The sequence below is a fragment of the Heloderma suspectum genome, chromosome 5, assembly GCF_057233095.1.
Source record: "Heloderma suspectum isolate Gila_16-S chromosome 5, 16-S_ref, whole genome shotgun sequence".
NCBI lineage: Eukaryota > Metazoa > Chordata > Lepidosauria > Squamata > Helodermatidae > Heloderma > Heloderma suspectum.
The window spans coordinates 198,115,807-198,133,225 of NC_139462.1; the positions used below are offsets into that span (position 1 = coordinate 198,115,807).

General features: G+C 41.1%; 1 protein-coding gene across 1 annotated transcript in view; it reads right to left on the minus strand.

The window, feature by feature from the left end:
• RSU1 (Ras suppressor protein 1) overlaps window positions 1–17,419 on the minus strand; it is a 101,087-nt gene that overhangs the window by 74,567 nt on the left and 9,101 nt on the right. Inside the window, exon 3 of the mRNA XM_084858992.1 lies at window positions 12,732–12,782. Within this exon, the coding sequence (XP_084715118.1) occupies window positions 12,732–12,782 (51 nt within the window). The remainder of the gene's footprint in view (window positions 1–12,731; window positions 12,783–17,419) is intronic.

The following is a 17,419-nucleotide window of genomic DNA, read 5'->3' on the forward strand; positions in this document are numbered from 1 at the left end:
CAGTGAACAGCTACCAAATGCAAATGTAACACTCAGAACCACCTACAGGCCTTTTACCTGCTTGATTGGTCATGGGGTACCCAGGAAACAGACCACACCTGGCCATGCAGCTGCTTGTCAGCCATTCATTCCATTACTTATGAGCCACTAACGATGGGTGTGTGTGTGTGCCACTGGCTCTCCTTCCTGAATGGTTAGTGCCCCACTTTTGTCAAACCCCTTGAATTACAGCTGAAAGTCCTGACTTCGCTCCCATCTGGGTGTGCTTCCTTTCTACTTCAATGTGGTGGTGTACAGAGGCCAACTGCCAAAACAGTTATCCTTGTTCCAATATTTCTGGCCCGGACTGTATTTTATGAAAGGAATCTTATAACATAGGGCTTCTAGCAGCATCACTCATTACTTGATACATTTTGTCATCACCCAAATTCTGATAAGACAATTGTACCATTATATTTTAAGGCATACAATGGCTCATGTACTTCCTACACAGTTAGTACTATGAATACAGGGAAAACAAGCAAATGGACTGGAGAAATGTTTCTCTGCAGCCCAAGAACAGAGACAGGCAGACAAGATGCAACCTTCTTAAAGTTATACTCCCTGATGCAATTAAACCTCTTTCTGTAGTTATTGGCCTGTTTGACAGGATGAGGGATTATTTTATTCTCTTCACCACGTCAGTCCAATTTAAAAGGGCAAATTATTCTAAACGCGAATTAAGGCGAGGTTATGCAGACTCTGAACACATTCACTGAACTGACCACTCCTTTCTCAAGCCCCTTCGGTGTGTGCCAAGGCTTTATGCCAAGGCCTTTCCAAATAAAGGCAGCAATGTCTGAAAAATAAGTTCAAATTTAAAAACTTCAGGGTGAAAGACAAAAATACAGTGTACAACCAATCAGAAGGTATGAAATGAGAATAAGTTATGCCCTTGGCCTCACACAAATTTCTGGCAATGGAACATTTTAGCCAGCGGAAAGGTAGCATTCCTTCCTTTTTAATCGATGGGCACCTATATGCACAGCTTTAAGAGCAACATATTCAAGTGCTACGTTTAGAGTAGTATGCATAGAACATCAAGAGCTGCTTTTGACACTGCAATTGCCTACTTGTGTGTTTCTAAGCATGGACAGGGAGTCAGCCAGACAAGCCCCCAAGGTAGGGTCCAAAATGCACATTTCACAAAGCACCGGATGGGTGTTTACATCCACAAGGGTCAAGATAGCAGCTTCATGGTGAAGATCCACATGACAGCCAGCCTAAGAGAGCCAGCTCTTAAAAAGAAAACCAGACTGTTTCTCTGCATCCCTTTGAATGGTATCCTATATTAGGAACAAACCCGTGATGATGATGGTGTATAGAAAACTACTATTTGGGGAGCAAGGGCAAAAGCTTTAGTATCTTTCAGGACTTAGGGGGTAAAGACGGAGGTTTAATTATCATTTGTGGGAGGTCTTTCACTGTCCTTGATTGTACTTCTCTGAGAGGTCAATGATCGGTAAACTTTTCTATGCAAGCTCCTCTTGAGCAAGACGCTCTCTCTGGGAAACAGTATCACAACCCATAAATGTTTTACATGTCCAAGCTCTTGTTTTTGTGAATACCAACTGATCTGTGCCAACGTACAACTATCAGTAGTTTCAACGAGATTTGCACACAGGCAATACACCGATGCACAGATTGTGCAATTTCAGCGGTTTCAGGAAATGCCTGTTGGATTATGCGCAGGATCTGCTCATAGAAAACCCAAAGCTTTATGAATCTCTGTAAAATACTTCTAAGTCAGGGATGGAGAATCTCTGGCCCACAGGCCAAAACTGGCCCATCAGGCTGGCCGATCCGGCCCATGGGGCTGTGGGCAAAAGTGTGCCTCCTCAAAAGGAGTCACTTTGCTGCTCTCTCACCTTCCCCGTATAGTGAAGGCAAACGAGGAGCAAAGCCATCTGACACTGCTTCAGTTCTCCACCGCCTTCCCTTCCCTGCATGATGAAAGAGGAGTGAAGGTGGCACCTTGGTGGACTTGGGCAGCATAAAGCCAGATCCCTGACCTAGATAACGGCTGGAGAAGAACCAGGCAGCACTTCAGCTGAGGACCCAATGACGTCAGATCCGATAACTAACCACAGTTTGTAATGTGCTAACCTGAACAAATTGGGCTACCCACATAAGTGATGGCTTGCAGAAAAAAGCCAGTGTCAAACCATGGTTTCTGATCCCGGCTTGTTTCCCTAAATGATACTTAAGACTAACCACACTTTGTCCAGGTTCACACATAATGACAAACTGGTTAAGTTGAAAATGGATGTGAAAGCTTCTAATCTCCTTCTCACAGCCATGCCAGAGGAGAGGGGAGGGGGAGCACACATGCCTGAGTTATGCTAAACTACAGTTAAGAATAACTTAGTATGATGCCCAATTCAGCTAATGGAAACTTGCAATAGGAAGGGGGTGAGTCTTTGGGTAAATGTTTGCAAACACTTCAGACCAGGTGAGCTTTGTTAGCCATGGGAGATCTGTTTTAAATGTTATTCTCATGGCATCTGTAATATCTGTTCCACCTCTAACTCCCACTTTTCGGGTTAACAGTGTTTGTGCATTTATACCATTTATTGGTTGGTTAGACAAATTTTAGGCTGTACTCCTACACCCACTTACATAAGAGTAAGACCCATAGAACTCAATGAGACTTACTAATGAGTAGACATTTATAGGACTGTGCTGTTAATCTTTTATATTCTTAGATATTCTTTGTAATAACAATTGGGTTTTTAACCATTTATTTCCTTACATTCCTGATACCCTTAAGACATGCTTGGACTTTATATCACAACCACGTATTTCCTTTTGATTGGCTTAAATATTGTTTTGTTATTTCTCCCACATCTTCTCTCCCCAACTGCCCTGCAACCCATTCAATCTATTAACCTTCCCACCTTTATCTTGTCTGGATTACGGTTTACATTGTTCATCTTTATCCAGTCCGTTACCAACCTCAAATACTGATTCAGGACATCAAGAGCTTCCTTGGAATGTGATAGCACATAGAGATCAAGTTGGACGTCATCAGCATACTGACAGTACCATACCCCATGGTTTAAACCAGGGGTTCTCAAATGTTCTACCCACAAGGTTCACTGGAACTACTGAGTGACTGAAAACAACTGAGGCCCACCAGCCACAAAATGGTAGTGGAGGGGCAGAGCCAGTTACAAGATGACAGGAGATGAAGGTGGAGTTTGTCACAATCAGCTGGCAATTACTGACACTGGTTCCCATTATTACTGATACATAAATAAGAAATTAACATAAATAATTAATACCCATTCTAATCATTAGCCCTTGATTAATACAAACACTGTATTATTTTACACTTGCAGTTTGTTTATTATAATGTATTATTACATTTATACCTCTCTGCCTGTCTTCAATCATGGAACTCAAACTGACATGCAAAATGTTTCCAGGCAGTCTCCCATCCAGGCACTGACCCACTCAGACTTGTTTAGTTTCAACAAGGATTCTGCAGCACATATCTCAAACCAGGACCCAGCATTAGTTTAGTGTGTTTTAATAATTAAAAAAAACACATTAAATTTCAAGCAATAACATGACGTGTGTCGATTAACCTGGAGCGTCAAAATGTAATTTACATTAAACCCTTTTTCCAGTTCTCAGTTTACATAGCAATGCGTGTGTTTTTTCCCTGAGAAGATTATATATTTGCTAAATCCCTCCAGCATGCAGGCTGACTTAAAGATGGTTATTGATTTTACTCTAAGCTTCAGAAAAAGGACTTTTTTCAGTTTAACAAATGGAAAATGGTTTGACACAAGCATTGTACAAAGAGATTGTCAGTCCCCATTTTCATATACTTCAGAATGGATTTAATTGAAATTTCAACCATCTTAAAACGTTTACGCATTTCTTAACATTTATGAATTCACAAGAGGAAAAATGGATTAAAGTTGTAAGCCTTCAAATTACACATGCGTAATGTTTAAATCTAGATGTCACTGATATTGGACCTGGGACCTTTAGCATATAAAGAATGTGATCTACACCGGGATGGACAGGAAGTAGATCTCCAGAAGTTTTGGACTACAACTCCCAGCATTCCTGACCACTGGGCATGCTGGCGGGGGCTTCTGGGAGTTGAAGTCCAAATCATCTGAAGATCTACCTTCTGCCCACCCCTGCTCTACAGCACTGAGGAATGGTCCCTCCCGTAACATAAATATTGCTTAACTTTGCTTCCAGATATAACATCACAATAAATAATGAGTTTGCACATTGTCATTCACTGTTTTGGATAGTATGCTGAAACATATAATAGCTTGCAACATCTCAGTGTTATAAATAGCTTTGATGAAAAGGACTGCTATTTCAGGGTTGAGTTGTTTCCAAATAGATCTTTGACTGCTAGTTAAGCCCCCACCTTTGTTTGTTTGTTTATTATTTAAAAAAACTTATATCCTGCCTTGCCAACAGAATATTGCCCAAGGCTAACATTCAAAACAAAATTCATCAAAATAAATCATATTAAAAATTTGTTGTTGTTCAGTCGTTCAGTCGTGTCCGACTCTTCGTGACCCCATGGACCATAGCACGTCAGGCCTTCCCGTCCTGCGCTCTCTCCCGGAGCATGCTCAAGTCCATATTCATTGCATCAGTGATATTAAAAATACACCATGCAAATTGCACCGAGGAAGTAAATGGTGCTACAGACAAAGACAGCACTAATCATATCTGCAAGCAGTAGAAAACCTGCAATTAAAATCAGCCAACTGAGCTTTTTGCCTCCCAGAGGAATGTCATCAAAGAAGGGGAGAGGAAGCCCTCCATAGGGAGAGAATACCAAAGTCTGGGTACAGCCACGGAAAAGACCTCTCTCTCGTGTTCCCTCTACCATCAGTCTGTTCCAAGCATTAATGTGTGAAGGCTGAAAGGGGAAATTGTCCAGATGTACTGTCCATACTGCACAACTGTCAAGTGGTACAAGTCTGAAACATCTGAAGATGCTCAGAGTTGAAACAAATCAGCAAAATCCTGCGCCAGGGAAGCCATAAAAGACCAAAAGGGCAGGTTTGCTTTCTTACCCACAAAGCAAGCATTCCATAACAAACTTCTGCCAGCCAATCACAAGTTTCTGAAGTTTCACAAGATGAGTTTTAAAGAAAAAAATATCTCAATAGTGACCTCCACTGGACAAGTCAAACAATGCTTCTATTTTTTTAAATCCTTTTGCAAATAGCACTTCTTTAAAAAGGAGAGAAACAAATATAACTGACCTTCTGAAAATACATCAGTGTCAACAATTTTTCATATAGTTTAGATCCAAAATGTGACCTTAAGATGCTTGCAATTGGGATGAAATTAATATGCTGGAGAGTTTAATGACACTAAACCAAAATCCCAAAATATTTAATGTAAGAGTCATTTCTAACAAGGAAAATATTTTTTAAAATGCAAATAATGAATTTACAGATGTGTTTGCTATCTTTGTTTTCTTATGATGTTTTTTATTTACCTGCTCACTGCCCAGAGAACTTTGATTATTGGGCATTCTAAAAGTGTAAAAACAATAACATAAAATCAGCAATAGGGGAAGGAGCACAGACCTTGTCCTAACGTTAGGAATGGATGCTTCTGCACATACTTCCAGAATGTAGGAGGATGCATTCCTAATCCAGTTCAAAGCAAGAATAAATCACTATCAGGTTAACTGCCAAATGGCTACACAGTGAAAAAGAACACTGGTAGTTATTCTTGGATAAAGAACAGTTTCAAACAAGGAATGAAAAAGCTTTAAAAGTGCAGAAATCCACCAGGGAAAAACTGAGCTTCCAAGAAAGAAAGAATATGTTCATGTGCTAAGTCAGTGATCAACAGAAAAGTCCTTCTTGACAGCTGTTGGAGGGAGGAAAGGTGCCACAGCTACCAATGTTCTTGGCCATTCTAGGAACCTGTAGTTCCCACTTAACACAGAGTGTAGCCTTTGGAACACTTACACTTTATTAGTAGTAAGGGAACCAAATATAGGTTGTAGCCAGAAGTACACACTTCTGAGAATAAAACATACATAAAATAGACCCTACCATTTACAGATAATAAAACATACAACATTTTAAGTCTCGAGGTAGGCCAGATAAAGCTGTCTAAGCTGAGCAGCCTTCACTGAAAATTTAGCCGCTGGCAGGCTACCAAACACAAGGCTCAATGCTCAATGCAGTCAGTTCTAAAATTTGCTAGAGTAAAGGGTGAGAGTCTTGTGAAGGCTTTGGAACACTTGTTAACATGGTGAAGTGGTTAGAGTGTCAGACTAGGAGTGGGAAGACCCAGGTTCAAATCCCCACTCAGCCATGAAGGTCGCCAGGTGACCTTGGTCCCGTTCCCTCTCAGCCTATCCTAATCTACCTCACAGGTTTGTTACAAGCATAAAATAGAAGGATGGGCAGGGGAGTGGGGAAAAGAACCATTTATGCCATTCAGAGCTCCTGGGAGGGATATATATGTAATAAATAAAAGAAAAATATTAATAATCTACTTTTGGCTAATATAGTACCTTCTAGGAGATTTTCCTAAAATATAGAATAGTCCCACTCATTTGCTTTCCCTTCAGTATTCTCTACGTTCAAAGGTATGAGCGTGCCTGCTTTGCTTTGGGAAGTTTATCACTTGCAAATTTGGGATCTTATTTATATGATGTTTGTATGGGACATATCGATTCCAATACAAACTGGGCGGGAGTGATTTTCTTCTCTTTCTGCCAAGACCATTATTGATCAAATAGAACCTCGCTGAAACAATTCCCCAAAGTTCATATTTTATGGCTGCAGTTTTCCAGAAAGAAGCATAGTTCGGTGTGTGGCGGCTCTTGAGGTCTCCAGGAAAAAAAAAAATCAGAAAGCTTTGATATCAGGCAAGGTTTATAGAAGCAAATTTTTATTTGAAGAGTTACAAGCAGGAGCCCTCCTCAACCTGAAACTCTCCAGATGTGTTTTGACTGCAACTCCCATTAGTATGGCCATGCTGGCTGGGGATAATAAGAGTTGTAGTCAAAACACATCTGAAGGGCACCAGGTTGGAGAAAGGCTGTTTTTTGTTGCAGGGCTTTTTTTTTTTTTTAATACCTTGAGCAGTTGTGCACATTTCTCCAATCACAGATGCTTGCAAGAACAGCCGTCTTTCCTGTTCCGTGGAAGAAGAAGCAAGCATTGGTCTATCTACATGTGACAGATTTATTGATAGAAATGTGAAATGCATGCTAAGAATAATTTATAGAAAAAGGTGATACAACAGCAAAAGCTGAAAGAAGGACAACAAGACTTACTGTTATGTTATAGCTTTGCCTGTTTTTGTCAGGGTGACAGATAGAGCTGCATACTCTAGCTGTGGAAAATACTGGACAGCTGCTTACTTTTCGTGCATATTTATCACCTTAGAAAATGGACATATTTACTATAAACAATAGAACAGCAAAGCAGACATACTCATTTATATGCCAGAAAACTAGTACGAGATGCTAATATGACCTTAGTGGGGCATATCAAGTGTCATTGACACTGTTTTCCCCAAGTCATTTTGAGGACAATCTACTCAGACAATTAATTGCATCTTTTTAAGGGATTAGGTCAAGAGTGTCCAATGTGACAAATAATAAAACTGAAATTCAGTCCCTTAGAACTGGTGGGGGGTACCATTTATTTTTATTTATTATTTATTTGGTCTCTACCCTTCCTCACAGCAATTTCTCCAAAGGAATTGTACAAAGCACAGAAGTTACCATATTACAATCTAAAGTTCAGTGCAAACACATTAAAACCACAAAAATACAAGTTCATTAAAATCATAGGTTTCCTACTACAGCCAATTTCACACAAGGAGAAAAACCGCCCCAAAGAGAAAAATTTTCACAGATTTCCTAAATAGGGCAGTGAAGTAGCCACATGAGCCACACTAGACTGGGAATTCCTAACTGTGGTGTCCCTACCGAGAAAGTTCTAGTCCTTATCTTCACCCTGTGGACTTCTCATAATGGTGACGCCCTCAATAGGGTGACAGTCTTAAGGAAGAAGGCATTTATTTAGGTGTCCAGGGCCCAGTTGTGTTTGTGCCTGGAAACCGACAGGTCACCAATGCAATTCTTTAAGGATAGGCATGATTATTTCTTAAGCTGGTCCTGGCTATATGCAACCTCCAGTATCAGAGGCAGTATGCCTAAGTACACCAGTTGCTGGGGAACATGGGTGGGAGGGTGCTGTTGCACTCATGCCCTGCTTGTGGGTTTCCCATGGGCAGCTGGTTGGCCACTGTGTGAATAGAACGCTGGACTAGATGGACCCTTGCTCTGATCCAGTATGGCTCTTCTTATGTTCTGGCTGCTGTATTTGGATCAATTGTGTTTTCCAAACAGTCTTCAAAGACAGCCTCATGTAGAGCACATTACCGTAATATAGCCTAAATGTTACCAAGGCAAGAATGATGGATACCCTGCAGACCCTTATCATGTAGGAGAGGGCACAGCATAATTGGAAAAGGCATTCCCTGCCACAGTTGCCAACAGAATATCAACAATGCAGGTTCTAGGAACATCCCCCAAATTGTGAACCACCTCATTTATTTATTTATTTATTTATTTAACACTTTTGTATCCCCCCCTAAATCATTAAGATCTCAGGGTGGCATACAGATAAAATCAATTTAAACAGTATAAAACAATAAATAATGTAAACAGCTAAAAACATATTAAACCATTAAACAAGCCAATACCAATTAAAATGTAAAACAATAAAACAGTTAAAACAGTGTGCTACGTTAGGAAATGCATTCAGCCTTCAAAGGCTTTGGTAAAAAGCCATGTTTTTACTTGGCGCTGAAATGAAACCAATGTACACGCCAATTGGGCCTCCAAGGGGAGGGCATTCCACAACTGGGGTGCCACAGCAGAGAGGGAGTGCAATCCCCACCATCAGCACCTTCATCCTACTTGGACTGAGGCTGTTTATTAACCTACTATTGATGCCAGACACCTTGGACAGGGCCTCTACAAATATTTTGGCCACTAATGCGAAGAGAAAACCCACTGGAAAAGACCCTGATGCTGGGAAAGACTGAAGGCAAAAGGAGAAGGGGACGGCAGTGGATGAGATGGCTAGATAGCATCACCGATGCAATGAATATGAACTTGCACACACTCCGGGAGACCGCAGAGGACAGGAAGGCCTGACGTGCTATGGTCCATGGGGTCACGAAGAGTCGGACATGACTTAACAACTGAACAACAACAACATTTGTCAAAAACAAGTCCTGCTTGTTTTTGACAAATGACAAGTCCTGGATTTGTCAAAAACAAGTCCTGCAAGACGAATCTGATCTCATTTTTTGATCAAGTAACCTCCCTTGTGGTCCGCGGGAATGCTGTAGACATCATATACCTTGACTTCAGCAAAGCTTTCGACAAAGTGCCCCATGATATCCTGATGAGCAAACTAGCTCAAAGTGGGCTAGATGAAACAACGATCCGGTGGATCCACAGTTGGCTACAGAATCGGACTCAAAGAGTGCTTATCAATGGGACCCTTCTCCAACTGGGGAGAGGTAACGAGTGGGGTACCGCAGGGCTCAGTCCTGGGCCCAGTGCTCTTCAACATTTTTATTAATGACTTGGAGGAGGAGGTGCAGGGAATGCTGATCACATTTGCAGATGACATAAAATTGGGCGGGATAGCTAATACTTTGGAAGACAGAAACAAAATTCAAAGTGATCTGGATAGACTGGACCGCTGGGCAGAAAACAACAGAATGACATTTAATAGGGATAAATGCCAAGTTCTGCACGTAGGAAAAAGAAACCAAATGCACAGTTACAAGATGGGGGATACATGGCTCAACAACACTACAAGCGAGAAGGATCTTGGAATTGTTGTTGATCACAAGCTGAATATGAGCCAACCATGTGATGTGGCTGCAAAAAAGGCAAATGCTCTTTTGGGCTGCATTAATAGAAGCATAGCTTCCAAATCCTGGGAAGTACTAGTTCCCCTCTACTCAGCACTGGTTAGGCCTCATCTGGAGCACTGTGTCCAGTTCTGGGCACCACACTTTAAGAACGATGCAGACAAACTGGAGAGGATTCAGAGGAGGGCAACAAAGATGATCAGGGGACTGGAAACAAAGCCCTAAGAAGAGAGACTGAAAGAACTGGCATATTTAGCCTTGAGAAGAGAAGACTGAGGGAAGATAGGATAGCGCTCTTCAAATACTTGAAAGGTTGTCACAGAGAAGAAGGCTAGGTTCTCTTCTCCATCATCCCAGAGTGCAGGACATGGAATAATGGGCTCATGTTACAGGAAGCCAGATTCCGGCTGAACATCAGGAAAAGCTTCCTGACTGTTAGAACAATAGGACAATGGAACCAATTACCTAGGGAGGTGGTGGGCTCTCCCACACTGGAGGCGTTCAAGACGAGGCTGGACAGCCATCTGTCAGGGATGCTCTGACTTGGATTCCTGCACTGAGCAGGGGGTTGGACTCCATGGCCTTGTAGGCCCCTTCCAACCCTACTATTCTATGATTCTAAAATTCTATGAACAAGATATATAGCTGGGTGTCACCAGGTACCTGCCATCAAAGCCTCCCACAATCTCTCCCAATGGCTTGATGTAGGTATTGAATGACATGGGAGAGAGAATAGAATGTTACAGCTCACCACATTCTCAGGGGATGTATCAGCAATCCCCTATGGTCACGTTTTGAGACTGAACTGGTGGGAGACTTACTTATGCTCCATCACCTTAAAGATATCACAGCCTTAGGAACATGTAGCTGCAACCCTCTGGACAAAGTGGTTGGAAACGTATACGTTTCAAAAGAAATGCACAGCAAAATCCAATGCATGTTTACACATATGTAAGTCCCATTGCTTCCAATTGAGCTTACTCCCAGGTAAGTGTGTAGAGGACTTGCAGCCTAAACAGTTTTCTCTTTAAGAAAAAAAAAGGGGGATGGCTCTCCAGATGTGTCGCTCTACAACTCCCAGGAGTTCCAGGGCCTGGGAGTGGCCACTGAGAAGGTCCCATCTCATATGCCCACCAAAAGTGCCTCCGATGGTGATGGGACCGAGAGAAGCCCCCCCGATCTTAAAACTTGAGCATGGTCATATGGGAGAATGCATTCTTTCAGGTAGTCCCAAGCCTTAACCAGAACTTCGAATTGTGCCCAGAAACAGACCTGTAGCCAGTGAAGCTGTTGTAACAAGGGAGTCACTCAGGTTCTGTCTGGTAGTTTCTATACTTCTTTCTACTATACATATTTTTGACACAAACCAACAGTGCAGCGTTTCCTAAACTTCATGACCTTAATACAATATGCAGCCCTATACAGATTTACTCAGATATGACCCACTGAGTTCCATCAGGATTAATCCCGGGTAAGTATACAAAGGATCTCAGTTTAAGTGACATTTTTAATGCCAAGTCTTGATAAAATAAAATACTTCTGGAAGTAGAGTGGACATCTGTTTGTGTAGATATGTGGTGGGATATGGAACCACTTGAAGCACAAGAGCGCACTGTCTGAACCAAAGCCAACTTGCACAGTTTCCCTCTTGCAAATCTTTCAGCTAGTGTTTCCTGGTTTGGAGAAATAGATTTGAGCACCATAATCCCTTTTAGCTAAACTACTGAGACTTATGTCATAGCTGGATTGGCTATTTTCTGGTAAGTACAGTAGCACCCACAAGATCCATAGCAACTTAAGGCACAATCCTACGCACCTTAACTCAGAAAAAAAGTCCTACAACTCCCAGCATCCCTCCAGGCAGCTATGCTGGCTGGGGCATGCTGGGAATTGTAGGAATTTTCTGTCTAAACATGTATAGGATTGCACCCTTAATGTTTTAAAAGCATATAGAACTGTAAGATGGGCAGCAGGGCTTACTATCTTACCAGTAGATGCTGCTCAAGGAGATGTAAAAACTAATTGACTGGGCCCATTTATTTGTACCAACAATGCGCCTCCCCAGAGGGTTGAAAAAGGTGTACTAATAAAGGTAGAAGGAAACACTAGGGTTTCATAGAGGATTATTAAGTTGGACAAGGAAATAATTACTTGGTACCTAGAAACACAATACGAGATGAAGCCAACCTGGCACCAGTTCTCTCCTAACCTGGTTTGTTTAGAGGTAAGCGCCATTGATTTCAGCGCAACCCTAGTCTTAGTAAACATGCTTATGACAGCAGCCTACAAATCATAATTGCATCCGTGTTTTTACTCTTTTAAAAAGAAACCCAGTACAATCTTCATGCACAGCTCAGAGCCATTTTGTTCTTGTTAATCCAGTGTGGATTGCATCTCAAACTGATCAAATAATAATTAAGTAAAATATAACCAGGTGAATAGTTTTAAAAATTAATTTCTAAGTATATGAAGAGCCACTGCAAAGAAAAGAAAGCCATTCTCTGTGGGTTTGGAGGAAAAATGCCACTAAACATCCACCTGTTATTCCCAGAGCTTGGAATATCGTTTGTATCAAACTTGCTACTATTCTTGTCCTCAGAATTTGGACCAGGGCGTGGGCAACACGTTCTAAAAAAAGTGGCAAGGCACCATTTGTTAATACAGGAGCCCACACACAAAACGCAGAGCAACTACTGGCAGTGCAATCAAAGAATCTGTAGAGCAGTTCATTCATATTTAGGAATAAATACAACATTTAGAAAGATACTTACTTGTGAGCTTGTTGTGACTGAGGACCAGCTGTGTGATGTGAGTCAGAGTGACTGTAAATGAACAGAAAGAGACAATAGATGAATAAACAGGGCAAGACTGCATCACAAAGGAAGGAAAGAAAAGAGTTACAAACTGTAATAGTAATGCATCTGAAGAATGGTAGGGAATAATTCCCCACATATCTTCTTAGAAAGATTTAGGGCACAACCCTATGCTTGATTAGACAGAAAAAAGTCCTACAACTCCCAGCATTCCCCAGCCAGCTATGACTGGCATAAGACTGTAATATTTTTCACAGAGCTGGGTATGTTTTTCAGTGCATGCTTTTCCCATCCTGTATGATATGGAGACTTCATACAGTTCTGCACTGCAATCCCTTCACATAACTAGGGATGGCTAGATCAGTCTATTTTTGATCTGTTTTCATGTGTTCATTCATAAGTCCTGTCCCATATTTGCATTTTTTAAAAATGCATGAAAATCCACATTTAATAATTTTTTTCATTTCTCCTTAAAATATGTATTTTAACATGCATTTTACCCTAAAATATGCATGTTTATGTGCTCTGTAGTATGTTTTTTGAGCCGAGAAATTTATCACAAAATTGGGAGAAGCACAAAAATATAAAGATACCTGTGTTCTGATTCATCTAGTAGTGCAGGAAGTGTGAGTCAGGCCAGTTTACTTACAAATCCAAACCAAACAAAATCTCCGTCCATTGCTGCAACATTATGCATGGTGTGGAGAATGTGGATAGGGAGACATTTTTCTCCCTCTCTCACAATACTAGAACCCGGGTCATCCCATGAAGCGGATTGGTGGGAGATTCAGGACAGATAAAAGGAAGTACTTCTTCACACAGCACATATTTAAGCTATGGAATTTGCTACCACCAGTTGTCGTGATGGCCACCAATTTGGATGGCTTTAAAGGGGGGTTGGATAGGTTCCTGGAGGAGAAGGCTATCAATGGCTACTAGTCCTGATAGCTATATGCTACCTCCGGTGTCAGAGGCAGTATGACTATGTACACCAGTTGCTGGAGAACATTGGTGGGAGGGTGCTGCTGCACTTTGTTTCAATTTGCAAATTATCTGAACTTGTCCCATTCACAACTCCAAATGCAAAGGTGGATAGGAGTGGATTTTTTCAAAGAATGTTCGCATATCCCCAAACTTGCGATAGCATTAAAAAAAAATCATATTTTCCAAAAAATATGCATTTTCATGCTTTAGTCAAGCAGGGTGTGTGTGTTAAAGTGCACACTTTTAAAAAATGCAAACCGAAAAGTGCACTTTTCCTGTTCAAAATGTACACTTTCCTCATTTGAATGAATGAAATAAACATCTCCCAAATGAAAATGGGAGTGAGCCAAACTAAACTTCAAAGTAGCATTCACAGAACTTCAGCATGCTCAAATATCCCTGGTTCGCCCATCCCTACTAATGTAGTAGGTGTTTTTTTAATGGACAGAAGAACAGTTTTCCACTGTGCAGTGGGAACATGCATTTGTGCTTGGTATTCGAGAGAGCGGAAAACGGTGATGGGGAGAAACAGCAGACAGTGTTAATGCAATGAGAATAAGGTTGGGGAAATGCTAATTTAATATTTTACATTTTGGTTTGAGTTGCATTTATGCTGGTCTATCACTGTAATAAATCTGTGAGTTTAAATTTGACCGGTGTTTTATTCTCCCAGTACCCCACTCTATAGAAAAGTGGACCATCACATTTTGTTTTGGCTCAACCCTCTATCCAAAGTTAACTTGACTTATATGCCTACAGGCTACCATAGCCTAGCGGGTTACAAAAGAATGAATTATTATCCTTTGGACTACAGGCTACATTAGAATAGAATTATACTGCACTCCTAGCACTCAACAAAATTCTGAAGGCAGGGAAGATATATCACAATTTATATCCAAGGGGAAACTTCCTCTCTTGGTAACTGACAATTACCTTTATGATTAATTGCTGTGACTAAGCATAGAATAATGACAGCTTTGAGAGTTAAGGAAAAATACGTCATTGAAGTCATCTGAGCTTGAAAGAAGGGTTGTGCTAAACTATGTCACGAAATCCACAAGATGGCATCCTAGCTTCATTTTTAATATAGTGTCTGGATTTTAGAAAGTAAAACGTAATGTCAGAAGACTCTTTATACTGCCACTACAAGACTCATTAAAACCAAAAAGGAATAAAATGGAAAGGTGACACTATTACAGTTTTTTTTTAAATGTAGTTAGAGTTTATGCCAACTTGTCATAATTTGAAGCCAACAGAATTTTCAACTTCCTAGATTTAAAAAAAAGTTATGCAAAAATACAGTTTGGTAATTTGAGTGTAGAGCCATTGAAGAATAGCCAGTTCAACTTACATATATTGCAACAGTGCAACCCTATGCCTATTTACTCAGAAATAAATGCCAGTGAGTGTAGCAGGGCTTACTCCCAAATAAGTGTGCATAGGATTACGGCCTAAGTGGATTTTCTCTGCACCTGCTATTCACATTCTTTGTTCGTTCATTCACACACTGAAGATAATGTTCTAGGGAACTCTGATGCACTGGACTGAGGGAGAACCCATCCTGCCTTGGTGTGTGTGTGTGTGTGTGTGTGTGTGCGTGCGTGTCCGCGCCAGTAAAGTTCAAAAAACTAAAACAAGCTGTAGCCCAGAGAATCCTCTATAATAGCAGTAGTGAAAATACCTAGTAGACATCCACAATTACACCAGACTTAGACTGCAATTCTATACACATTTATCTGGGAGTAAGTACCACTGAACTGAATGGGAGTTACTCCTGAGTAGACATGCATAGGGTTGTGATGTTATTGTCAGCACGTATTGACTAAATTCAAAGTAGTCAAAGTAAAAAACTCAGATCTAGGAAAGTTGGCTCATTGTTAGTTGAATAAAACATTTATTCCTTAACTTCACATGCTGATTATGCTTAGAAATGAAAGAGTAGACAATACATAGCAGTCCTTGGCTAACCTTGGGTCCCCAGATGTCGTTAGACTAGAACTCCCATCATCCCCAGCCAGGACAGCAGTTTTAGTTAACCCTTCCCTCCCCTGCTGCAATTCCCCTTGAAAATTGTCATCTGCATGGCAGTTAAGCTAAGAAAGACATCTTCCATTGGCCTGAATGGTCCATGATGGAACACCCACCCATACACACACACTCCACATGGCAATTAGACTTAGAAAAAATAACTTCCATTGGTGTTAATGGAGGCTTTTCTTCTAAGCTTGATTGCATGAGGTAGGGGCAATTTTCCTCCAGGAGAGGTGAAGAGAGAGAAGTCAGGGAGGGGACAATGAGATGGCTTCACCTTTTGTAAAATGGAAATAAATCCTAGTAATTATTTCCAAATCTGCATATATAGCTAAATCAGTATATGCAAATGTTATGCAAATTTGGGTCCTACAGGCCTGGGGCCTGAATCTTTTAAGTGCCTCACAAAGCCCCTGGACCCAAGCTTGAGAAAGCTTGGACTTCATACCAAATGAGCTTATTGTGTCTCAGTGTTAGATGCTTTTAAAAGTTTCTTTTCCCTAAAGCGGTCCTAATTTTCTCTCTCTATAATGTGTTACTGCACAATCCCTTTTCAAGTTCAAACACATAAAGCTGTTGCTGTTAATAATATTAAGAGGACGCCTCCTTTCGGGTAGAAAGCCATGCAAAGCTGTGATAAGACAATGGTTAGTCAAGCCACACTGAGTAAGCATGAGATTAAGACCCAGAATAGATTACACATTTTCCACATGACTGTCCATCCAGCGTTTCTTCGTTTTTAAAGTAATTGCATCAGTGAAGGAGGATCAGGGATGAGACTGTGGCAGAGAAGGAGGAGGGTTCAGACTCCTCTCTCCTGCACTGTTTTCATGCTGAAAATCCCCCTTCCCTCCAAGCTGTTACTGGCTGCACCTTCAAGTTGTGAGCATGTTTCAAAAAGCGAGTAACCCTGGTAATAAAGTATCCAGCAATTATTTTCACTACATTTTAAAGACAGCAATGATAAATTACATAAATAACTAGGAACCTTTCCCTGTGCGAGGCAGGGGGGGAAAGGAGGTTCCACAATAGCATGGCCTTTGCTTCCATCCATTTCTGTCAGTACTTGTGCTAAAGGCGTTGTCAGTGCATTGTACCATTTTTAATTTATTTATGTATCCTTGCCATTTATATGCATCCTCATAACAAGACATGCTCAGGAAGGCTTACAACATAAATGGATAGAACAATCCTATGGCCCCTAGATAGCATTTGGGACACCACAGGATGCCATGGATCTCCTCTTCTGCACTCGTAGGCAGAGCTACGAGCACAGAGGAGATCCGATTGTGGATCTTCCCTCCCCCACCCCCGGTGCCTTCCCAACTGCTGCAGAAAGCTTACCTTACAAGGTTGCAACTACAACCATGTACCACAAGTCAGAGAGAGAGAGAGAGAGAGAGAGAAGAGGGGACATGCTGTTGGGAGGGGCCAGCATATGCAGAATCTTATGGCTTCTCCAGTCCCCTCCCCACCTATGGAAAGGTGCATCAGCCAGCCCAAAGTTGTTTTTAGATATACTGTCTTCATGTATACTGTTTGTGTGTTTTATGTAAATTATTTTAAACTTTGTATACTTTTAAAAATGTTCTTAATCTTTGTAAACCACCCATAGAGCCTCGGCTATGGGG